Genomic DNA, 24549 nt, shown 5'->3' on the forward strand with positions numbered 1-24549 from the left:
GCTTGAGCCAAGGTTGCTGGCTAGAGCAAGGGGTCACTCGGTGTGCTGGAGCCCCCGGTTAAGGCACATATGAGAAAGCAATCAATGAACAACTAAGGAACCACAACGAAGAATTGATTTCTCTCATCTCTCTCCCTTCCTGTCTGTCCCTATCTGTCTGTCTCTCTGTGACACACACACACACACACACACACACACACACACACACACACACACACACACAAAGATGCATCAAGTTGGGAGGGGGAGAAAAGGCAGGTGAGCAGATACTAGAAATGTAAGGACGTGGGTTACCACAGGCCACGTGAGCTGTGGAGGTAACAGGCTCTGGGAGCTCAGGAGGGGGAGAGGGCCAGTCGTGGAAGGCTTGGGGCGTGGGGAGGGTATGATTTGCATCTTAAGGTTAATCTGCTTCTCATTTTTTTTTAAGCTGTGGTAAAATACACGTAACATAAAAGTTACCGCCTTAACCAGTTTTTGAGCGTACAGTTTGGTGGTGCTAAGTACATGCCCATCGTGGCACAGCCGATTTCCAGAACTCGTTTCTGCAACACTTTTTTTAAGCCCTTGTACCCATTAGACCACACATGTGAGTCTGTATTCCTTTTTTAATTTTTTATATATATATATTTTTAATTTTTTTAAAATTTATTCATTTTAGATAGGACAGGGAGAGAGAGAGAGAGAGAGAGAGAGACAGAGAGAGAGAGAGACAGAGAGAGAGAAAGGGGGGGAGGAGCTGGAAGCATCAACTCCCATATGTGCCTTGACCAGGCAAGCCCAGGGTTTTGAACCAGCGACCTCAGCATTTCCAGGTCGATGCTTTATCCACTGCGCCACCATAGGTCAGGCGTGAGTCTGTATTTTTAAAGGAAGTAAGATTTACGAAGATAGAAGGGAACAGTAACTGTGAACAGGTATGGGCATGTGGTCATGCCAAGCTGAGACGGGTCCCTTTTTTTTTTTTTTTGTATTTTTTTGAAGCTGGAAACGGGGAGAGACAGTCAGACAGACTCGCATGCACCCGACCGGGATCCACCCAGCACACCCACCAGGGGAGATGCTCTGCCCACCAGGGGGCGATGCTCTTCCCCTCCTGGGCGTTGCTCTGCCGCAACCAGAGCCACTCTAGTGCCTGGGGCAGAGGCCAAGGAGCCATCCCCAGCGCCCAGGCCATCTTTGCTCCAATGGAGCCTTGGCTGCGGGAGGGGAAGAGAGAGACAGAGAGGAAGGAAGGGGGGGGGTGGAGAAGCAGATGGGCGCTTCTCCTGTGTGCCTTGGCCAGGAATCGAACCCGGGTCCCCCGCACGCCAGGCCCGACGCTCTACCGCTGAGCCAACCGGCCAGGGCTTGAGACGGGTCCTTCTGATGGGAAGAAGTAATATAATAGATCAGAAAGACACGCTGAAGCCGGACCGTGGACTGTCTGGGATATGGAGGCTCAGGAATGTGGCCTGTGTCCTACCGGTACCGGGAAGCCCTGCACGGCTTCAGACACGATAGAGAAAGCCCAGCCTGTCCCACTGCACTTCTCCTGGCCCCCTGTGCCCCTCCTGGTTCCACACCCTGCTCTGTGTATGACAATCAGGTTAACTTTTTTCCTCAAGCATTCCTTTTACCACCAAACACATGATCTACAATAATGGCAAATGCTTAATAAGTATCTGCTCTTTGCTTTAGGAGAAGCAATCAAAATGATTTCGAGGTCAACGACGAGGTAAGGGAAACAGAGGGAAGAGGAAATGAAGTAGTTCCTCCTCTCCAGAGTTTGGCTTTCTGCAGTTTCAGTCACCCACGGTCAACCACAGTCCGAAACGATCAAATGGGAAACACCACCACATGCTTCATCTCGCCACGTCGGCCTTGCACCGTCTCAGGTCGCCAGAAGAGGGAGACGGAGCAATAAGATCTTTTTTTGGAAAGAGACCAGACCACTCGTTGACATAAATTTTATTACAGTCTATTATAATTTTTCTGTTTCGTGACTAGTTTTTGTGCATCTCTCATAGTGCCTAACTTATAAGTTAACCTTTGTCGCAGGCATGTATGTATAGGGAAAAACTGTGTATAGCGTTAGGTGCTGTCTGTGGTTTCAGGTAACCCCCTGGAGTCTGGAATGTCCCCCGCTGTGGGGAAGGGGGTCCTGCTGTACAGACGATCGGTGCTGTGTGCGGTCACCTCTCCCAAGTTGTCGCCAGCCTGTTGGCAGATAGCCATGTTCAGACTTGACGGTGGCAGGAGCTGGTAAGGGGTACAGGTAAAATATGAATATATTCTGATACATTGATTGTCCCCTCTGGTAGACCCACCTTGCCAATTGCAGTAGTATGTCAAAATACATAGTTTTGTGTCTCTTAAAAACATACATGACATGCTATTATACCTTTTGTTCTGCAACCTCTATTTTCATTTAAACGCATCTTAATATTTTCACAGGAAGATAACAGACCCTCATCATTAGCTATTACATAGAATCCCACAGTAGGGGTATAATTTATTTAACCTTTTTCTTTCATGGAAATTGTGGTTTCCAGTTTCTGGCTCAGAATCAGTGTGAACAGTGAACATCTTTTTATATGCCTCTTGATAACCTGTGTTCTTACAGGATGTAGAAATAGAATCACCGGGTTGAAGATATGCAGATTATTTATTTTTTTCTTTTTACAGAGACAGAGAGTCAGAGAGAAGGATAGACAGGGACAGACAGACAGGAATGGAGAGATGAGAAGCATCAATCATCAGTTTTTCATTGAGACACCTTAGTTGTTCATTGATTGCTTTCTCATATGTGCCTTGACTGCGGGCCTTCAGCAGACCGAGTGACCCCTTGCTTGAGCCAGCGACCTTGGGTCCAAGCTGGTGAACTTTTGCTCAAACCAGATGAGCCCGCGCTCAAGCTGGCAACCTTGGGGTCTCGAACCTGGGTCTTCCGCATCCCAGTCCGACGCTTTATCCACTGCGCCACTGCCTGGTTAGGCAATATATGCAGATTTTAATTTCTTAAAAATGCTAAGTTGCCCTTAAAGTGTATCCCAGCCCCTAAATAGCCATCAACTTTGTATACAGCTGAGCTCCCTCACCGACACTTGATGTTATTCATCTTTTTCATTGTGACCAATGTGTTGGGAAAAATGTTTCTTTTTAAAAATTATCATTATTGATTTTAGAGAGAGAGAAACATTGATTTGTTCTACTTATTTTGTGCATTCATTGGTTCGTTCTTGTATGTGCCCTAACTGGGGATTGAACCCGCAACCTTGGTGTAGCGGATGATGCTCTTACCACCTGGCCATGGCATTCATGGTTTATATCCATTTTCCTGGCTACCTGTTAAGACAGTGAACTTTTTTTTTTTTTAATTGGTGACAGAGAGAGAGTAACAGACAGACTGGAAGGGAGAGAGATGAGAAGCATCAATTCTTCGTTGCGGCACTTTAGTTGTTCATTGATTGCTTTCTCACATGTGCCTTGATCAGGGGTTACAGCAGACCGAGTGAACCCTTGCTCAAGCCAGTGACCTTGGGTTCAAGCTGGTGACTTCAAGCTCAAACCAGATGAACCCGCGCTCAAACTGGCAATCTTGGGGTCTTGAACCTGGGTCCTCCACATCCCAGTCCAACGCTGTATCCACTGCACTGCCGCCTGGTTAGGCGAGAGTGAACATCTTTATATACTTTCTGGCCATTTCTATTTCCTATCCTGTCAGTTGCTTCATCATATCCTTTGCCCATTTTTCTTTGGGGCTACTTTTTCATCTGTCAATTTAAAAATATTAGTTTAAAAAAGAAGTGTTTCAGATACTATTTAAAATTTTTTAATTTTTGGAGTTCCTTATGTTCCAGATATAATGTGTTATAATTTTATTTATTTATTTTACAGAGACAGAGAGAGAGTCAGAGAGAGGAATAGATAAGGACAGACAGACAGGAACGGAGAGATGAGAAGCATCTATCATTAGTTTTTTGTTGCATATTGCGACACCTTAGTTGTTCATTGATTGCTTTCTCATATATGCCTTGACCGCAGGCCTTCAGCAGACCGAGTAACCCCTTGCTCAAGCCAGCAACCTTGGGTCCAAGCTGGTGAGCTTTTGCTTAAACCATATATGCCTACGCTCAAGCTGGCGACCTTGGGGTCTCGAACCTGGGTCCTCGGGCATCCCAGTCCGATGCTCTATCCACTGTGCCACTGCCTGGTCAGGCTATAATTTTTAAAAAATATTTTTTATTTATTCATATTTATTTTCTATGTCTGTAACCTTTTTTTGTTTGACAGAGAGAGGGAGAGACAGACAGGAAGAGAAAGAAATGAGAGGCATCAGTTCTTCGTTGCAGCACCTTAGTTGTTCATTGATTGCTTTCTCATATGTGCCTTAACAGAGGGGGCTACAGCAGACTGAGTGACCCCTTGCTCAAGCCAGAGATCTTGGGCTCAAGCTGCGGAGCCCAGATGAGTCTGCACTCAAGCAGCAACCTTGGGGTTTCGAACCTGGGTCGTCTGCGTCCCAGTCCAACACTCTATCCACTGCGCTACCATCTGGTCAGGCGTGTTATAAATTTTAAACATTCTCTTTTGATCTCAATTTTCTTTATTAGTTTTAGGTTTTGATGTGTTCAAATTTATGTCTTTTTTTTCCTTGTCTTTATGGAGTTCTGACTTTTGTGCTTTGTGGGTTTTTTTTGTGATTTATGTCGTGTTTGGGATTATTTTCCTTAACATGCATATGAACATATTTACCTATATTTTCTTTTACTTTCATAGTTTTATGGTTGATTCTTGTATGTGCCCCCTGACAGGGGATCAAACCTGCAACCATGGTGTGTGGGAATGACGCTCTACTTAACTGAGCAACCCGGCAGGGCATACCTAATTTATTTTTAAAAACACTTGAGGCCAGAAGGGAATGGCAGGAAATATTCAAAGTAATGCAGAACAAGAGCCTACAACCAAGACTACTTTATCCAGCAAGGCTATCATTTAAAATTGAAGGAGAAATAAAAAGCTTTCCAGACAAAAAAAAAAAAAAGACTCAAGGAACTCACTACAACCAAACCAATGCTGCAAGAAATGCTAAGGGGCCTGTTGTAAACAGATCAAAGGGGTAAAAGAATATAGCAAAAGAGGAATACAGTTTTAAAGGATAAAATGGCAATAAACAAATACATATCAATAATAACCTTAAATGTAAATGGATTAAATGATCCGATCAAAAGACTTAGGGCAGCTGCATGGATAAGAACACTGGACCCATACATTTGCTGTCTACAAGAGACACACCTTAAAACAAAAGATGCACATAGACTGAAGAGAAAAGGATGGAAAAAAATATTTCACTCAAATGGAGATGAAAAAACGCTGGGGTAGCAACACTTATATCAGACAAAATGGACTTTAAAACAAAGGCTATAGTAAGAGATAAAGAAGGTCACTAGATAATGATAAAGAAAGCAATCCAGCAGGAAGATATAACCGTTACAAATATCTATGCACCTAATATAGGAGCACCTAAATATATAAAGCAGACTTTGATGGATTTAAAGGGCAAGATCAACAGCAATACTATAGTAGTAGGAGGTTTCAATACCCCACTAACATCACTAGATAGATCCTCAAGAAAGAAAATTAACAAAGAAACAGCAGACTTAAAGGACACACTAGATCAACTCGATTTAATAGTTATCTTCAGAACCTTTTACCCTAAAGCAGCAGAATATACATTCTTTTCAAGTGCTCATGGTACATTCTCTAGGATAGACCACATGTTAGGGCACAAAAGTGGCCTCAACAAATTTAAGAAGATTGAAATCATATCAAGCACTATTTCTTTTCTTTTTTTTTTTTTTTTTTTCATTTTTCCGAAGCTGGAAATGGGGAGGCAGTCAGACAGACTCCCACATGTGCCCGACCGGGATCCACCCAGCATGCCCACCAGGGGGCGATGTTCTGCCCCTCTGGGGCGTCGCTCTGTTGTATCCAGAGCCATTCTAGCGCCTGAGGCAGAGGCCACAGAGCCATCCCCAGCATCCGGGCCATCTTTGCTCCAATGGAGCCTCGGCTGCGGGAGGGGAAGAGAGAGACAGAGAGGAAGGAGAGGGGGAGGGGTGGAGAAGCAGATGGGCGCCTCTCCTGTGTGCCCTGGCCGGGAATCGAACCCAGGACTCCTGCACGCCAGGCCAACGCTCTACCGCTGAGCCAACCGGCCAGGGCACGAGCACTTTTTCTGATCACAAATGGCATGAAACTAGAAATCAACCACAACAAAAAACTGAAAAATACTCAAACACTTGGAAACTAAATAGCATGTTATTAAATAACGAATGGGTTAACAATGAGATCAAAGAAGAAATAAAAGAATTCCTAGAAAGGAACGATAATGAGCATACATCCACTCAAAATTTATGGGACACAGCAAAAGCAGTCCTGAGAGAGAAGTTCATAGCATTACAGGCATACCTTAAAAAGCTAAAAAAAGCTCAGAGAAACAACTTGACCCTGCATCTAAAAGAACTAGAAAAAGAACAGCAAGTAAAGCCCAGAGGTAGTAGAAGGAAGGAAATAATAAAGATCAGAGCGCAAATAAATGACATAGAGGCTAAAGAAACAATACAGAGGATCAATGAAACCAGGAGCTGGTTCTTTGCAAAGGTAAACAAGATCAATGAACCTTTAACCAGACTCACCAAGAAAAAAAGAGAGAGGACTCAAATAAATAAAATTAGAAATGAGAGTGGAGAAATAACTGACACAACAGAAATACAAAATATTGTAAGAAAATGCTATGAAGAACTGTATGCCAAAAAACTAGACAACCTAGATGAAATGGACAAATTCCTTGAAACATATAATCTTCCAAAAATTAATGTGGAAGAATCAGAAAACCTAGAGACTGATTACAACAAATGAGATCGAAACAGTTATCAAAAAACTCCCAACAAAGAAAAGTCCTGGGTCTGATGGCTTCACAAGTGAATTCTACCAAATATTCAAAGAAGAACTAACTCCTATCCTTCTCAAGCTATTTCAAAAAATTCAAGAGGAAGGAAGACTTCAAGCTCCTTTTATGAGGTGAGCATAATTCTGATTCCAAAACCAGGCAAAGACAACACAAAGAAAGAAAATTATAGGTCAATATCCCTGATGAATTTAGATGCTAAAATCCTCAACAAAATATCAGCAAACCAGATCCAGCAATACATGAAAAAAAAATCATACACCATGATCAAGTGGGATTTATTTTTGGGAGCCAAGGCTGCTATAATATTCGCAATCAATGTGATTCATCACATAAACAAAAGAAAGGAGAAAAACCACATGATAATTTCAATAGATGCAGAAAAAGCATTTGATAAAATCCAGCACCCATTCATGATCAAAACTCTCAGCAAAGTGGGAATACAGGGAATATACCTCAACATGATAAAGGCCATCTATGACAAACCCACAGCCCACATCATACTCAATGGGCAAAAATTAAAAGCAGTTCCCTTAAGCTCAGGAACAAGGCAGGGGTGCCCCCTTTTACCACTCTTATTCAACATAGTTCTGGAAGTCCTAGCTACAGCAATCAGACAAGAAAAAGAAATAAAAGGCATCCAAATTGGAAAAGAAGTAAAACTATCATTATTTGCAGATGATATGATATTGTATATAGAAAACACTAAAGTCTCAGTCAAAAACTACTGGACCTGATAAATGAATTCAGCAAGGTGGCAGGATATAAAATTAATACTCAGAAATCAGAGGCATTTTTATACACTAATAATGAACTGTCAGAAAGAAATTAAAGAAGCAATCCCCTTCACCATTGCAACCAAAAAAATAAAGTACCTAGGAATAAATTTAACCAGGGAGGTTAAAGACTTGTACTCAAAAAATTATAAAACATTGATAAAAGAAATCAAGGAAGATACAAACAAGTGAAAGCATATACCGTGCTCATGGTTAGGAAGAATAAACATCATTAAAATGTCTATATTACCCAAAGCAATCTATAAATTCAATGCAATACCAATTAAAATACCAATGACTTACTTCAAAGATATAAAACACATATTCCAAAAATTTATATGGAACCAAAAGAGAACATGAATAGCCTCAGCAATCTTGAAAAGGAAGAATAAAGTGGGAGGTATCACACTTCCGGATATCAAGCTATACTACAAGGCCATTGTACTCAAAACAGCCTGGTACTGGCATAAGAACAGGCATATAGATCAATGGAACAGAACAGAGAACCCAGAAATAAACCTACACTTTTAGAGACAACTGATATTTGACAAAGGAGGTATAAGCATACAATGGAGTAAAGACAGCCTCTTCAACAAATGGTGTTGGGAAAATTGGACAGCTACCTGCAAAAAAATGAAACTAGACCATCAACTTATGCCATTCACAAAAATAAACTCAAAATGGATAAAACACTTAAATGTAAGCCGTAAAACCATAAGCATCTTAGAAGAAAACATAGGCAGTAAGCTCTCTGACATTTCTCGCAGCAATATATTTGCCGATTTATCTCCATGGGCAAGGGAAATAAAAGACAGGATAAACAAATGGGACTATATCAAACTAAAAAGCTTTTGCACAGCTAAAGACAATAACAGAATAAAAAGACACACTATACAATGGGAGAACATATTTGACAGTACATCTGATAAGGGGTTAATATCCAAAATTTATAAAGAACTTGTAAAACTCAATACCAGGAAGACAAACAATCCAATCAAAAAATGGGCAAAAGAGGCCTGACCTGTGGTGACGCAGTGGATAAAGCATTGACCTGGAAATGCTGAGGTCGCCGGTTCGAAACCCTGGGCTTTGCCTGGTCAAGGCACATATGGGAGTTGATGCTTCCAGCTCCTCCCCCCGTCTCTCTCCTCTCTCTCTCCCTCTTTCTCTCCTCTCTAAAATAAAAATTTTTTAAAAAAGATTTTTTAAAAAATGGGCAAAAGAAATGAATAGACACTTCTCCAAAGAGGACATACAGATGGCCAATAGGCATATGAAAAAATGCTCAACATCACTAATCATTAGAAAAATGCAAATTAAAACCACAATGAGATACCACCTCACACTGGTTAGAATGGCACTCATCGTGCCTGACCTGTGGTGGCGCAGTGGATAAAGCGTTGACCTGGAAATGCTGAGGTTGCTGGTTCGAAACCCTGGGCTTGCCTGGTCAAGGCACATATGGGAGTTGATGCTTCCAGCTCCTCCCCCCCTTCTCTCTCTCTCTTTCTCTTTCTCTCTATCTCCTCTCTAAAAAAAATGAATAAATAAATAAAAATAATTTAGAATGGCACTCATCAACAAAACAACACAGAATAAGTGCTGGCGAGGATGTGGAGAAAGGGAACCCTCCTGCACTGCTGGTGGGAATGCAGACTGGTGCAGCCACTGTGGAAAACAGTATGGAGATTCCTCAAAAAATTAAAAATCAAACTGCCTTTTGACCCAGCTATCCTACTTTTAGGAATATACCCCAAGAACACCATAGCACTGTTTCAAAAGAAGTGCACCCCCATGTTTATGGTAGCATTGTTCACAATAGCGAAGATCTGGAAACAGCCCAAGTGTCCATCAGTGGATGAGTGGATTAAAAAGCTTTGGTACATATATACTATGGAATACTACTCAGCCATAAGAAATGATGACATCGAGTCATTTACAACAACATGGATGGACCTTGATAACATTATACTGAACGAAATAAGTAAATCTGAAAAAACTAAGAACTATATGATTCCATACATAGGTGAGACATAAAAATGAGACTCAGAGACATGGACAAGAGTGTGGGGGTTACGGATCGGCGGGGGGGGGGGAGGAGAGGGAAAGGGTTGGGGGAGGGGAGGGGCACAAAGAAAACCAGTTAGAAAGTGACGGAAGACAATTGGACTTTGGGTGATGGGAATGCAGCATAATCAAATGTCAAAATAACCTGGAGATGTTCTCTCTGAACATATGTACCCTGATTTATCAATGTTACCCCATTAAAATTAATAAAAAAAACCCAAAACCCTAGCATGTATAGTAAAACAAAAGCAGAAACTAAGTCTCGGATCCCACCACCCGCAAGCAGCTACGGATGATAATCGTATATCTCTAATATCTAAAACTATTTGTGAATAGATCCTGTGTGCACTTGGTATAAAATTCAGAAGGGATAAAAGATGTCCCCTGTGCTTCCCTACCCCACCCCCCTTCTCAGAGACAGAGCGTGGCTACCAGAGATAGCCTGTGTGCTTACACGCATTTGGATGTGGGGACATACTTCCCCCCTCACAATTACAATTGGTTGTGCTCATTAACACTGTTCTGCACCTGGGTGTTTTTCATTTAATAATATACCTTAGAGATCTTTCCATATCAATGCATTGCCTTAGCTCTTTTTTTTTTTTTTTACAGAGGCAGAGATAGACAGGGACAGACAGACAGGAACGGAGAGAGATGAGAAGCATCAATCATTAGTTTTTTGTTACGACACCTTAGTTGTTCATTGATTGCTTTCTCATATGTGCCTTGACCGCGGGCCTTCAGCAGACTGAGTAACCCCTTGCTGGAGCCAGTGACCTTAGGTCCAAGCTGGTGGGCTTTTTGCTCAAACCAGATGAGCCCACGCTCAAGCTGGCGACCCCGGGGTCTCGAACCTAGGTCCTTCCGCATCCCAGTCCGACGCTCTATCCACTGTGCCACCACCTGGTCAGGCACCTTAGCTCTTTTTTAAAATAGCTTTATGGTATTTTACTGTTTTTCCTATAATTTAAACAAGCCTTAATTGATGGACATTTGGACTGGGCCAGGATTTACATGTCTACCAGCAGTGTATAGATGGCTAGCATCTCTTCACATAATTGAAATTACACTGCCTATGCATTTAACATTTTAATTATAGCAAAAGTATTTTCTTACATCAAAACTACTCATCACAAGTTTTTTTTTAATTGTAAATGTTCTTTGTAGAAAGATGACCTAATGAATATAGATATTCTTCGATATTTTATTTATTTGGAGACTTTTCTGTATTGGTGTGTACCATTCCTAACCTGCTTTTTAAAAAATTTAATACATCATGAGAAGTTTTCCTTGTTACTAAATATGGTTGCATCACTGGTTTTTTTCTGGTTTTGCTGTTTTAAATAAAACTGTGATGATCTTTGTGTATATTACTTTTTTAACAAAATATTTCCTTAGGTCACAGAGTATGTGTATTTTTTTTTAAGACTATTCATTTTAGTGAGAAAAGAGAGAAGGGGGAGGAGCTGGAAGCATCAATTCCCATATGTGCCTTGACCCGGCAAACCCAGGGTTTTGAACCGGCGACCTCGGCATTCCAAGTTGACGCTTTATCCACATGCTATTTTAAAAGCTCTTAACGCATACCGTCAGCTGCTGTCCCAGAGGCTGTGACAGTGTCTGTTCCGAGCAGCAGCTTGGGAGTCGGCCTGGTCCACCGCCCTCTACCTAGTCAGTGCCTTGTTCTTGGGTCACTTTCCCTGGAAGGCCATGAGGAGCTCCTGACCCGTGTTTAGCGGGCAGACGTTAACAGCTGGTTTTGCATTTTCAGTTCCGGCTTTGGGGCCTGACAGCTGTCAGCCCTGGGGGGCACTCGACCCCTGGGGGGCACTCAGGATATCTGTGCCCTCTGTGCAGTGAAGCAGGTTTGGGTGGGGACCCAAGAAGCAGGTCTCCAAGCGGCTGCCGTGGCGATGGCCATTCGGGACGTCATCTGACAGGCGGGCAGAGGGAATTCCTGGGAGTTCTGTGTCAGGCGCCTGGATTATGCGTGTCCCTCTGCTCCCTGCTCCCTGCTCACATAGCTCGTCTTCCTTGAGCCTTTCCCGCTCTGCCCTTCAGGCGTCGTCTCCGCTGAGGCATTACTGTCCCCATTTTGCAGGTGAGAGAATTGAGGCAGTGAGTGGTCAAGCACCTTGCCCGCCTGTGGTTACTTGGCTGGTCATTCTGTCCTCGCACCCAGGGTCGCCCGTCTGCAGAGCCTGCACTCTTCACCACTGGGCTTCCCTGCCGTGCGCCACTTCCCGGACCATTAGCTAGATTCTGTGAGTAGGTTCCAAGCCTGAGGTTTTTCTCTGTGTGTGTATGTGTGTGTGTGTTTAAAAAGGTCCAGATTTCTCTTCCTATTTCCTGCTTTTCCTGAAAGACTGAGAGCTGAGATATTCAGAGTTCCCCGAGGACTGGGCCCATGTCACAGTTGTCTCTGTGTGGAACAGTGCCCAGCACAGGGGTTGGCGCTGGGCTGCCCCAGGCAGCGGCTCTGGCATTAAAGCAAGTTCTCCCTGGATTCAATTCTGATACACAGGCCGCCAAGATGAACCAAAGGAGTTGTTGTTGAGCTAGTTGAATAGACTATTCTGCGTGTGCATGTATGGTGAGCCTGCCTGGACAGAGTGTAAATACATTGCATTGTCACATCAGTGACATGGCTTTAGAGCGCTTTTACATTCATTACAATAACCACAGGCTCTGGGCTAGGTGTCTGACACGCACTGTTCTGTATCTCACGAGAACTCGAGAAGCTAGCAGGGGTAACGATGATCATCCTTGGCTTGTTTTTGCTTGCTGTGTTTTGGTTTTTTTTCCCCAGAGGAAGAAGCTGAGGTGTAGCTAGCCCACTGGCCGCATGGCCTCCCTTTTATCAGGGTCAGACCGGCACCGCCGAGCAGGGTCGGACCGGCACCGCCGAGCAGGGTCGGACCAGCACCGCTGAGCAGGGTCGGACCAGCACCGCCGAGCAGGGTCGGACCGGCACCGCCGAGCAGAGTTCTGGGAAGCCGCCCTCTACCTGGTCTCGCATGGCTCAGGGAGATGGGCCAGCTCCAGCCCAGGGCCCTCTGCCTTCCTGGTCTTTTTTCTCCTTGCTCCTGGGGTCTGAGAGGGCCTCCAGGCTTCAGAGGCGGTGCAGAGAGTTGATCCTCATGTACCGGGAGAAGAGTACGTAGAGCCGGCGGAACCAGAGGAGCTGGCTGCGGTGGCAGGACATGGCTCTCTAGAAAAACCAAGGAGGACCCGTTAGGAAACACCCACCTGGAGGAGCAGCTCCTGTCGTTTATGTTGATCAGTTTTGTCTTCCTCCCCAAAACACGCCTTATGTTAGAGGCTTATCTGGCTTCTTCTTATAACCCGGGACACTCTCCAGATTGACCCCCAGCCCCTGCCCCCCCATCCCATCTCCACTCCCTCCCGTTGTAACGGCAGGTGATGCTAATGGCAGCTGGGACACTCCGTCTCTGTGCATCAGTTCAGTTTCAACAACCCAGCGAGGTAAGTACTATTATTATTGCTTTAAAAAAAAATAGATGCGGAAACTCATCAATTTCAAATAGCAGGTGGAAGAGCTGACATTTGAACCTGGAGCTGTCTGATTGATTCTGGGGTCTTCTCTCTCAATCACTTTGCATAAACAACATCACCTCTATAACACCTACAGGGATGATTTATGGGAAGCAAGCTAGAACAAACACTGCCGGGATCCCTGCTGGAGAAGAAACGAGAAGGCAGCCATAGGTTAGGGGTCTCTGCCACCTAGTGGAAGGAATGTGTATCATCTCCTGTAGTTCAGTTTTGAAAGAGAATCATAGATCATAGCAACTGATTTAAGTATATGTAATTATATATAAATGATTCCTGCCTGTTTTTCTCTAAGTACCCAAATTGATCTTCCTAAGTTAATATCATTACAAACCTTTATATCTAAACAACTCATTTCACCCTGACCGGGTGGTGGCACAGCAGGTAAGAGCATTGGCCCGAGATGCTGAGGACCCAGGCTCAAACCTCGACATTGCCGTTTGGGTACAGGGTCACTGGCTTGAGTGTGGGATCACAGACACGACCCCATGGTTGCTGGCTCAAGCAAGGGGGCTCAGCTGGAGCCCCCCTCCCAGTCAAGGCACATGTGAATGAATGAACAACTAAGGAGCCACAACAAAGAACTGAGGCTTCTCATCTCTCTCCCTTCCTGTCTGTCCCTGTCCGTCCCCGTCCCCCACACTCTCTCTCTCACGTAGAAAGAAAGGAAACCTCTGCCTCCAAGGTCTGGCAGCAGCACTAACACGGGCAGAGGCTGAGCCGCCCGCTGCGGAAGGTCTCCGGCTGGGGCCAGTGTTCTGAGGGGCGGGCGTCTGGGGCACAGTCTGGAGCTGGGGTGTCCAGGACTGGCAGCAGCACTAACACGGGCAGAGGCTGAGCCGCCCGCTGCGGAAGGGCCGGGCGTCTGGGGCACAGTCTGGAGCTGGGGTGTCCAGGACTGGCAGCAGCACTAACACGGGCAGAGGCTGAGCCGCCCGCTGCGGAAGGTCTCCGGCTGGGGCCAGTGTTCTGAGGGGCCGGGCGTCTAGGGCACAGTCTGGAGCTGGGGTGTCCGGGAAGCTGCAACCCTTACCTTGGCCCGGGCCGCCTCCTCGCTGCCGAGCACGAAGAGGACGTCGCGGGCACGCAGCAGAGAGAAGGGCAGGTCCAGGAGGGAGAGGTACTTGCGAAGCACATTCACCGACTGCAGCGTGAGCACGGTGCACCCTGCGTGGGGCGGGGCGGGGACAGGGACAGGGACAGGGAGAAGGGGAGGGTGCTGCTGCTTCCAGACAAGCTTTCCCCTGAGCACCTTGCCTGCCGCCTGGGGCACAGGGCAGGGCAGGGCAGCGGCTGGGGCTGCTCTCTGTCCGTCATCCTCGCAGACGGGAAGAGCGGGATGGCCGGAGAACACCCGGTCCCCTCTCCCGGCTACAGGTTCCGGCAAGAAGAGGTTGGTTGTAGAGGCTGGGACTTGGCTACCTCGGGGCCAAGGGATGGGGGATAGTGACAGTCTATCACTGTCACCCCACCTCCCACCCACCTCTGCTGGGCCCAGGGCAGCTCTCTGTACGTGTATTTAAAATTTCATGCTAATACGTTTCCTAGAGGGGCCGTGGCTTTACCTTGTCTCGTGGCCTTCTGCAAAAGGGACGGGCCTTACCTTCAGGTAACTTCCTCTCGGAGTGGAGGGTCCTGGGGGAAGGAAAGACCAGAGTGAGAGCAGGTGAGATCTCCTTTGCAGCGAGCGGGAGGGCCCCCGGGTGCGGGTGCCTTTCCAGGTCCCCTCTTTTGTGTAAATTGCCACAGAGATTTATGGGGTTCCGGATGTTTGGCTACAGCTGAAGGGACCCTGGTGGGCACCTTGCCCATGGACAGCCCATCTGGGGGCTGGCCAGGGGCTCAGGAAGTGTCCTGGCTCAGGCTCGGCCGTTAGAGACCAAGGTAACAACAGCTAATGTTAGGCAGTGGACTCTTCAAGGTTTCTGTAAGGCCGGTGGCTGAAGCCAGGCAGGTCCACACTGGATTCGGGTGGACGGTAGAGGAACCGCAGAGCCAGAAAGGGTGGGTCCATTTCGTTTAATAAAGTCTCACAACGGTGGACAAGCACACAGGCAGGGAAACCGCCTCTCAGGCAAACAAACAGCAAAGTGGCCCTGCACGGGCGGGCAGGCCATCTGTGCATCCGCAAACCACTATATCTCTCTCTTTCTCTCAGAAGAGCTCAGCTGCTGAACAACGGAGCAAGGGCCCCAGATGGGCAGAGCATCGCCCCCTAGTGGGCATGCCGGGGTGATCCCGTTCAGGGCGCATGTGGGAGTCTCCCTCTGGCTTGAGCAAGGGGTTACTTGGTCTGCTGAAGGCAGACCTCTGCCTCCTCTCCTCTCACTGAATTAAAAAAAGACAAAACCACAATAACTAAGAGGAAAGGTGTGTTCTCTGAGGCTGTAGTGATTGCTTCATTCCACTTTAGGAGCTGCCCCCCCCGACCAAGCACCCACACTTCTCCCAACTCCAGCGCAGGAGACCCGTACCTCGCCGCCACGTACAGAGCAACGTGATTGCTGTGACCACTGACCCCTCCTGCGTCGAAAGTCACCACCTGCGGAGAAACGGACAGAGCGTCACCCGTGCCTCGATTTCAGGCCAGATGTCATCCCATTCCCTTGAGGGGCGGGGGAGAAGCGTGCAGAACCATCTGGACGGACTGGCTCAGATCGATGGCTGGTAACTATCGGTGTGGCCGACTGCGTGGAGGTTTGTCCAGAGGGGTTTTTACTGTTCATTCTTGGTCCTGGCGGGCGGGGCAGAGCGGAGTCCAGCCAGGATGGAAACCTGGGCTCAGCATATCATTTAAAAAAATTATTTATTTATTCATTTTAGAGAGAGAGAGAGAGAGAGAGAAGGGGGGAGGAGCAGGAAGCATCAACTCTCATATGTGCCTTGACCAGGTAAGTGCGAGGTTTCGAACTGGCGACCTCAAGCGTTCCAGGTCGACGCTTTATCCACTGCGCCCCCACAGGTCAGGCGGTTCAGCATATCTTTGCTCTTCTCTGCCTCGCCAGTGACGAGCTCATCTAGTTGTCCTGGCTGGCTGCTGTGGGAGCTGGGGTCCCGCAGGTACTGTCTGACTGATGGGGTCTCGCCCGGTGCCTCACTGCGGACACAGCTTTCAGGGACAGTGTCCACCATGGCCTGGGGGTGAGTGCACAGAAGAGATCTGTTGATTCACAGGCTGCTTCTGTTTCCCTTTTCACAAGATTGGATCTGTTCATTAACTAAAAGTTTAGTCTAAGTTCTAACATTTCACTTTGACCCCGGTGGATTTTAAAAAGCCCAAGGAACAATTTGAGTAATAAAATTGCAGGGTTGCCGGCTTGAGTGTGGGATCATAGACCTGACCCCATGGTCACTGGCTTGAGCAAGGGGTCACTGGCTCAGCTGGAGACCCCCAGTCAAGGCACATATGAGAAAGCCATCAATCAACAACTAAGGCGTCACAACTACAAGCTGATGCTTCTCAACTCCCTTCCTGTCTGTCCCTCTCTTTCTCCCTTGCTTAAAAAAAAAAGTGAAGTTCTAAACAAATGAGGGTTGCAGCCCAGGCTCCTGGGGACCTGAGTTTTCAGGTGACAGGGCGGGGGGGCGGGGGGGGAGGTGAAGGGGACACACTGGGAAACCCTCTGTCTCTGAGTGCTGGCAGCTGGGTTACTTAGTCTCACCAAGGTGTGTTGTCAGCGGGAGGGTGAGAGCGAGCCCTGCAGGTTCCGGCCCGTGGTGAGAGTGGCCCTGGAGAGGGGCCGGGAGTGGGGCAAGCACTCACAGGGCGGTTGTGACTGCGACCCCCAGCTTGGCCTTGTGGGCGGGCGTCCCCCTTACCAGGTTGATGTCATGCTCCTCTATGTGCCGGAGGAGGACGCGGGCCACGTGCTCTGTGTCCCACTGCACACCGGGGTCGTCTGGGAAATCCCTGCGAGGAAGAAGCACAGCTTGGGCGTGGGTGCCGCATCCACGCAGGTGCAATTTCTCCCTAAGCACTGGTGGGTGGGTGCCAGCCTGTGACAGGAGTTGTACGGGCAGGGGGCTACTCTACTCTTAAGTGTCCATATTTCTGTTGAAAGAGGTACAATTTAGAACACGATGCAACTAGAAGCTGATGGACAGTTCCACAGAACACACTTTGGGGGCTTTGGGTTCATTGCTTAGGGGGAAGACAGACATCAATGAGGAAAGGCTCTGTCTACAGGTTCGGGAGACAGATGTTAACAGCAAGTCTGACACAGGCTGAATGACAAACATCTTTATAAAAATAATGGTCATAGTGCTTTAATTGAAAGGGTACAGCCTGGCCAGGTGGTGGCACAGTGAATAGAGCATCAGACTGGGATGCAGAGGACCCAGGTTCAAAACCCCGAGGTTGCCAGCTTGAAGCCCAAGGTCACTGGCTTGAGAAAGGGGTTACTCAGTCTGCTGGAGCCCCCTGGTCAAGGCACACATGAAAGCAATCAATGAACAACTAAGGAACCACATAGAAGAATTAATGCTTCACATCTCTTTCCCTTCCTATCTGTTTGTCCCTATCTATTTCCCTCTCTCTTTCTCCTTCTCTCCTGCAGCCAAGGCTTGATTGGAGCAAAGTTGACCCGGGCACTGAGGATGGCTCCATGGCTTCTGCCTCAGGTGCTAGAATGGCTCTGGTTGCAACGGAGCAACGCCCCAGATGGGCAGAGCATTGCCCCCCTGGTGGGCTTGCTGGTTGGATCCCGGTTGGGTGCATGCGGGAGTCTGTTTATGCCTCCCCTCTTCTCACTAAAATTTAAAAAATTTAAAAAAGAAAAAAAAAGGACAAAGATATGCTACCTCATTGAACCCCACGAACGTCTTTTAAGGAACCTGGACAGGTGAAGTTAAGGAGCCTGGACAGGTGAGGTTAAGGAGCCTGGACAGGTGAAGTTAAGGAGCCTGGACAGGTGAAGTTAAGGAGCCTGGACAGGTGAAGTTAAGGAGCCTGGACAGGTGAGGTTAAGGAGCCTGGACAGGTGAGGTTAAGGAGCCTGGACAGGTGAAGTTAAGGAGCCTGGACAGGTGAAGTTAAGCAGCTTGCTGGACAGGGAGTGAAAGCTGCCTGTGAACCAGGCTTTCTGGCTTCAGAGCCAAGGGTGCTGGCGACACCCCACTGCCCGCCTCAGGAGCAGGGGTCCTGGGGGTCAGTCTGCCCTTTATCTGCGTCTGCATCTTTCCACACCGCAAATCGGTCTCCCCCTTGGCCCCTTTTTCGGTGCATGGATCTATGGCATCACTTGACAGGAGGCCAAGGACTCGATTTCAGCCCCTTTGTGAAGATACTATCAATACCTGTCCGTCTCTCTTTGCCTCAGGTCTTGTGGCAACACCCACGACGTGACCACGAAGACACAGGCTGCTGTGACCTCTCTATGAACGAAGGTGGTGACCACGAGGACACAGGCTGCCATGACCTCTCTATGGACGAAGGTGGTGACCACACAAGGACACAGGCTGCCGTGACCTCTCTATGGACGAAGGTGGTGACCACACAAGGACACAGGCTGCCGTGACCTCTCTATGGACGAAGGTGGTGACCACGAGGACACAGGCTGCTGTGACCTCTCTATGGACGAAGGTGGTGACCACGAGGACACAGGCTGCTGTGACCTCTGTATGGACGAAGGTGGTGACCACACGAGGACACAGGCTGCTGTGACCTCTCTATGGACGAAGGTGGTGACCACACGAGGACACAGGCCGCTGTGACCTCTCTATGGTCGAAGATGGTGACCACACGAGGACACAGGCCGCTGTGACCTCTCTATGGACGAAGGTGGTGACCACACGAGGACACAGGCCGCTGTGACCTCTCTATGGACGAAGGTGGTGACCACACGAGGACACAGGCCGCTGTGACCTCTCTATGGACGAAGGTGGTGACCACACAAGGACACAGGCCGCTGTGACCTCTCTATGGACGAAGGTGGTGACCACGAGGACACAGGCCGCTGTGACCTCTCTATGGACGAAGGTGGTGACCACGAGGACACAGGCTGCTGTGACCTCTTTATGGACGAAGGTGGTGACCACGAGGACACAGGCTGCTGTGACCTCTCTATGGACGAAGGTGGTGACCACACGAGGACACAGGCTGCCGTGACCTCTCTATGGACGAAGGTGGTGAACCAGCCCTCTTATTGATAGGACTTTGGTCAAAGGAGAGTCCCTGGAGGGTTCTCAGCAGGAAAATGACATGAGCCTCAGCACTAAATAACAGAGTTCCTTCTATTGCTGTGTTGCTGCCCCTACCGAACCCCTGGGGTGCCTTCTGTGGAGCGCAGCTGTAGACCTTTCAAAGCGGTGTCCTGTTAGCCATTCGATGTGGTCCTCATAATGTCCCTGCAGGAAGCAGGACAGGACAGACAGCTCAGCTGGTGGGGGAATAGATAGGGAGAAAGTAGAGACCAGTAACGTCCAGCCTTATGCCCTGGGAATAGAGCTAAATATGGTATATAGAACATGACCTGCTGAGCTCAGACTGCTGACGGAAAGAGACACAGGAATCAGGGAAAACACCTTGGTGTGAAAACAGCTACGTACGTCCTCCTGGTAGGGAGGTCTGCGTCAATGTATCAAGGCATCATTTTGGAAACTGAATGTACCAGTAATAGTCACATGGATGGAGAAGCAGTCTAAGGGCCCTGACCCTGGGGACTTGTGGACTGAAGCAATCACTACAGCCTCAGAGAACACACCTTTTCCTCTTAGTTACTGTAGTTTTGTCTTTTTTTAATTCAGTGAGAGGAGAGGAGGCAGAGGTCTGCCTTCAGCAGACCAAGTAACCCCTTGCTCAAGCCACAGGGAGACTCCCACATGCGCCCCACTGGGATCACACCGGCATGCCCACTAGGGGGCGATGCTCTGCCCATCTGGGGCCCTTGCTCCGTTGTTCAGCAACTGAGCTCTTCTGAGAGAAAGAGAGAGATATAGAGAGAAGCGAGAGGGGGAGGGGTGGAGAAGCACAGGGGCGCTTCTCCTGTGTGTCCTGACTGGGAATTGAACCCGGGACTTCCACACAGGGCCAACACTCTACCACTGAGCAAACCGGCCAGGTCCTTATTGTGGGTTTTAGGTCATTTGCTGTATTCCCAAATCCCGATTTATATATACCATACATTTTTAAAGTCTCCACCTTATCAATTATTTAGGTTGTTTCCAGATCTTATCATTGTAATAAAGTTGCAATGAGCATCCTTCTACATAACTATTTGTATGCATCTCTCAATTTATTTCCTTGGGATAAAATAATAGACATGTAATTTCTGAGTCAAAGGTGTAGTGAAGAGAACATGGGTAGATATCTCTCTTAAGAATCTTGTGCCTGACCAGGTGGTGGTGCAGTGGATAGAGCGTCAGACTGGGATGCGGAGGACCCAGGTTTGAGACCCCAAGGTTGCCAGCTTGAGCGCAGGCTCATCTGGTTTGAGCAAGGCTCACCAGCTTGGACCCAAGGTCGCTGGTTCGAGCAAGGGGTTACTCGGTCTGCTAAAGGCCCAGTCAAGGCACATATGAGAAAGCAATCAATGAACAACTAAGGTGTCGCAACGAAAAACTGATGTTGATGCTTCTAATCTCTCTCTGTTCCTGTCTGTCTGTCCCTATCTATCCCTCTCTCTGACTCTCTGTCTCTGTAAAAAAAAAAAAAAAAAAAAAAAAAGAAAGGAAAAAAAAAAGTACTGTTATGGCCCCTGGCCCATACACTGAATGTATACTTACTTTCTTATTCCTCTGAGCTCCCCTGAAAAGGCGAGTTCTTTTACTTCCTTTCACAGCTGGAAAGACCTGGTTGGAAGAGAATGACTGAGTTCCATGGGGAGGTATGCGGGCACTGAAGGGGCCGGCTGACTGGTGGGAATGTAACAATACGTATGTTGTCAAGACTGCAATTTCATCCTATTAGCCAGCCCTTGTCCTTGGAAATCCCATGTATGCAACTCAAAGCCAATATGAAAGTAGAACTCAAATCTCAAAGAGCAGGCAAGCTTTAGAGTTAAAAAAAAAAAAAGCCAGGAATCACCCTCCCTATCTGACCTGAAATACAAGCCAGGCAGCAGACCTGCTTCAGCAGAGCACAGGTACTCTAACGCTGCTCCTGTGTTGCTTGTGCTTGTTACCTCCCCAGATCAGTACAGACCTTCAGGGAATGGTGACAAAGTTGTTGAGCATCGATTTCCTAGAGACGTTCCTTAACTATTAGCCAAGTCCTTGATGGTGTTTGTTGCCTTTTTTTTTTCAGTGACAGAGAGAGAGTCAGAGAGAGGGATAGACACAGACAGACAGGAACAGAGAGAGATGAGAAGCATCAATCATCAGTTTTTCGTTGCGACACCTTACATTGTTTGCTTTCTCATATGTGCCTTGACTGCGGGCCTTCAGTAGACCGAGTGACCTCTTGCTCGAGCCAGAGACCTTGGGTCCAAGTTGGTGAGTTTTGCTCAAACCAGATGAGCCCGTGCTCAAGCTGGTGACCTCCGGGGGTCTCAAACCTGGGTCCTTCCGCATCCCAGTCCGACGCTCTATCCACTGCGCCACTGACTAGTCAGGCTGTTGCCATTTTAATGATAGAGTCTGGAGATCTCTCAGAGGCTGACACGCCTGGGTGGGTTTGGTAAGCTGTAAAGCTGAGCAACTCTTTCTGGCCGAAACCAGGTTCCGTCCCAGTTGAGCAGAGATGACAGCTGTGGAGCACTGAGGGCCAGGAGAACCAGGGCCTGCAGCGGGCGGTGGGGGCACACGGCCCTTCCAGGACGTGCCTCCTTTCTTCCCGGAGAATCCCAGTCTACAGAGTGCTCTAGGCTCAGAAATGACCACAGGAAGTCTCCGCCCTGCCTGGCAAGTGACACCTTACACCTGGACTTCCTAACTTTAGAGACCTGAGGTCGTTAACACTAAGCCTTCCTTCCATTCTGACCCCTCAGATCAATCAGATGGTGCCCCGTGCTAAGACGCCAGCAATAGGGAACTGGGGACAAAGGCAGAACTCCCAAAGGGAAGTCTCGGGACTGTTTCTAAAACATTCAAGAAGGTCCATTAAAGAGTGTTGAAAGAAACGGGTATTTTACAAAGCAAGGCATGGAAGCCGCCCACATCCGTCCTTCTTTGCAGAAAGCATCCAAGTTGCACTGAATCACAGCAGGGCCTTCGCGTGGAGAAGGGCGCGGGGACAGGGTGGTCTGTGCAGTGGTCCTGAGTGTCGAGTGCTGCATCTCAAGCAGGGGGCAGCTTGGATCTACAGGTGGTGATTTGTGCCCTCTGGCCTTATTTCTCTAGACACATACTGTAAGGACTTGGGAAGCCTCAAACGTCAGGCCAAGTCGGGCAGGCGGAGACACCACCCACTTGCCTGCAATGAAAGGGGCCCGTCTGCAGTTTGCGCGGCCCCAGGGAGGGTTCTGTCTTCCTGTGCTGCGGTTATGAAAACGGCTAAAGATAACAGAGTTTGAGGGCCTGTCAGAGCAGAAGTGGAGGAAGTAGAGACACCCCCCGAGGTAAGGAATGTTCGTGCAAAATAAACAAAAAAACCCCTCAAGTTACTCAAGTTTAATTTTTGCTTTTTGATTCTTTGGTCTAAGAGAATGGGACATGAAAGAGGAATGGAAATGTATCTAGAGGAATGGAAATGTATCTAGAGGAATGGAATTTTGAAAGCAAAATCAGTTTGTGAAAGAAGTTCTAAAGAAAGGGCTCTGAATGTGTCCTGGTCTGCAGGTGACCCCGTCTAGGCCCCCGAGACAGCGGAGCGAGGATGCCTGCATCCTGTATGTGTGTGGGTGGGTGGGGGGCGGGGTCCCGCGGAGCGCCCGGAAGCAGTGAGTGACGGAGGGAGAGCCCACTCAGGACGCTTTTATCAACTTGATTCCCCGCCCCCTCGGGCACTGGCGGCCTGATCTCCCAGGACTGGATGAAAAGTTGCATGAAGGCATCTTAGAACTGTCCAGAAGGAGAAAGAGGGAAGTACTAGGGGGTGGGGGTGGGGGGCAAAAAGAGGTCTACAGTTGTTCCAGGTGTTATGATATAGCTCTGTTAACTGTGTTTCACATACTCATAGCTGTAAATCTACTTTCACCCACCCCCATGGTGTTTATCTTTTTGTGTGTGTGTGTGAGAGACAGAGACAGAGAGAGGGAGAGATAGGGACAGACAGACAGGAAGGGAGAGCAGTGAGAAACATCAATTCCTCGTTGCGGCTCCTTAGTTGTTCATTGATTGCTTTCTCATATGTGCCTTGACCGGGGGCTACAGCAGAGCGAGGAACCCCTTGCTCAAGCCAGGAACCTCGGGGTTTCGAACCTGGGTCCTCTGCATCCCAGTCCATTGCTCTATCCACTGCTCCACCGCAGGGTCAGGCCCAACACCCCCCCTCGCCCCCATGTTTATCTTCATAAACTTCACTCTCCAATATCTGAGGGCTGAGCAGGTGTGCACACCTGAGTCTCTGAGCGGGGGCAGAGGAAAGAGATGACAGAAAGCAAAGGGTGCAGAGTGGGCCTGAGAGGAGCAGCTGGCACAGCCCTGGCTAGGGGTGGGGGGACCCGGAGGGGCACAGAACCCCCACCACTCAGGCAGCTCTGAGAGGTGGATCACTGCACATCTAACCAGTTCGGGCTAAGGGTGTGCAAGGCACTGCGCCCGGGGCCAAGGACTTGAGATTCCAACGTGTGACCGTGTAGGGGAATGGCTGCCCCTTCCCTCAGGAAGCATCAGGCCGGGTGGGGGCGAGGGGGGCACCGCTGCAGGATGGGCAGGAATCTGCCTGGGGGGAGGGGAGGGCAAGGCAGGGGGGCAGAGCTGGGGAGGGCTGTGGTGGCAGCCCCCCCCCCCCCCCGTTCGAGGCCACTGAGGCACACGCAGGCCTTGTGGAGACCGGGCACGGTGTCTGGCTCCGGGGACCTCTGAGCAGGAGGAGATGAAACTACGGAAGGAACACCCCAGAGGAAGATGGCTCTTGCCAGTCTCTGGTCCTCAGCACCCTTCCCGGGGGGGCGCTTCTTAGCAAACATAGTGTTAACACCGCTGGAGCCTGGCCCAGCCTTCGCCCTGCCCTGGACCTTTGTGGTCAGTAAACAAGTTGGACCTCTCAGCCTGTGCGGGTTCATAAACACAACGTTTGTTTTCCTCCTGGCTGCGTGGCCTCAAATGCTGACCTCTTCTACACATTCTCATGACTCACCCTCG

At 48.4% G+C, this 24549-nt stretch overlaps 1 protein-coding gene across 5 annotated transcripts in view; it reads right to left on the bottom strand.

Moving 5' to 3' along the window:
• PIGL (phosphatidylinositol glycan anchor biosynthesis class L) overlaps positions 1-24549 on the bottom strand; it is a 52611-nt gene that overhangs the window by 2066 nt on the left and 25996 nt on the right. Inside the window, exons 3-8 of one of the 5 annotated variants that reach the window (XM_066364953.1) lie at positions 17188-17278; positions 15843-15910; positions 14972-15003; positions 14402-14512; positions 12722-13006; positions 10986-12649 (exon numbers count right to left, since the gene is read on the bottom strand). In XM_066364953.1, coding sequence (XP_066221050.1) covers positions 12537-12649; positions 12722-13006; positions 14402-14512; positions 14972-15003; positions 15843-15910; positions 17188-17278 — 700 coding nt within the window. In that variant the 3' untranslated portion in view covers positions 10986-12536. Of the gene's footprint in view, positions 1-10985; positions 13007-14401; positions 14536-14971; positions 15004-15842; positions 15911-17187; positions 17279-24549 lie in introns of those variants that run through there. The other 4 variants (XR_010748956.1, XM_066364952.1, XM_066364954.1 and 1 more) reach the window with 4 other exon arrangements.

The sequence above is a fragment of the Saccopteryx leptura genome, chromosome 2 (genome assembly GCF_036850995.1).
Source record: "Saccopteryx leptura isolate mSacLep1 chromosome 2, mSacLep1_pri_phased_curated, whole genome shotgun sequence".
In the NCBI taxonomy this organism is placed as follows: Eukaryota; Metazoa; Chordata; class Mammalia; order Chiroptera; family Emballonuridae; genus Saccopteryx; species Saccopteryx leptura.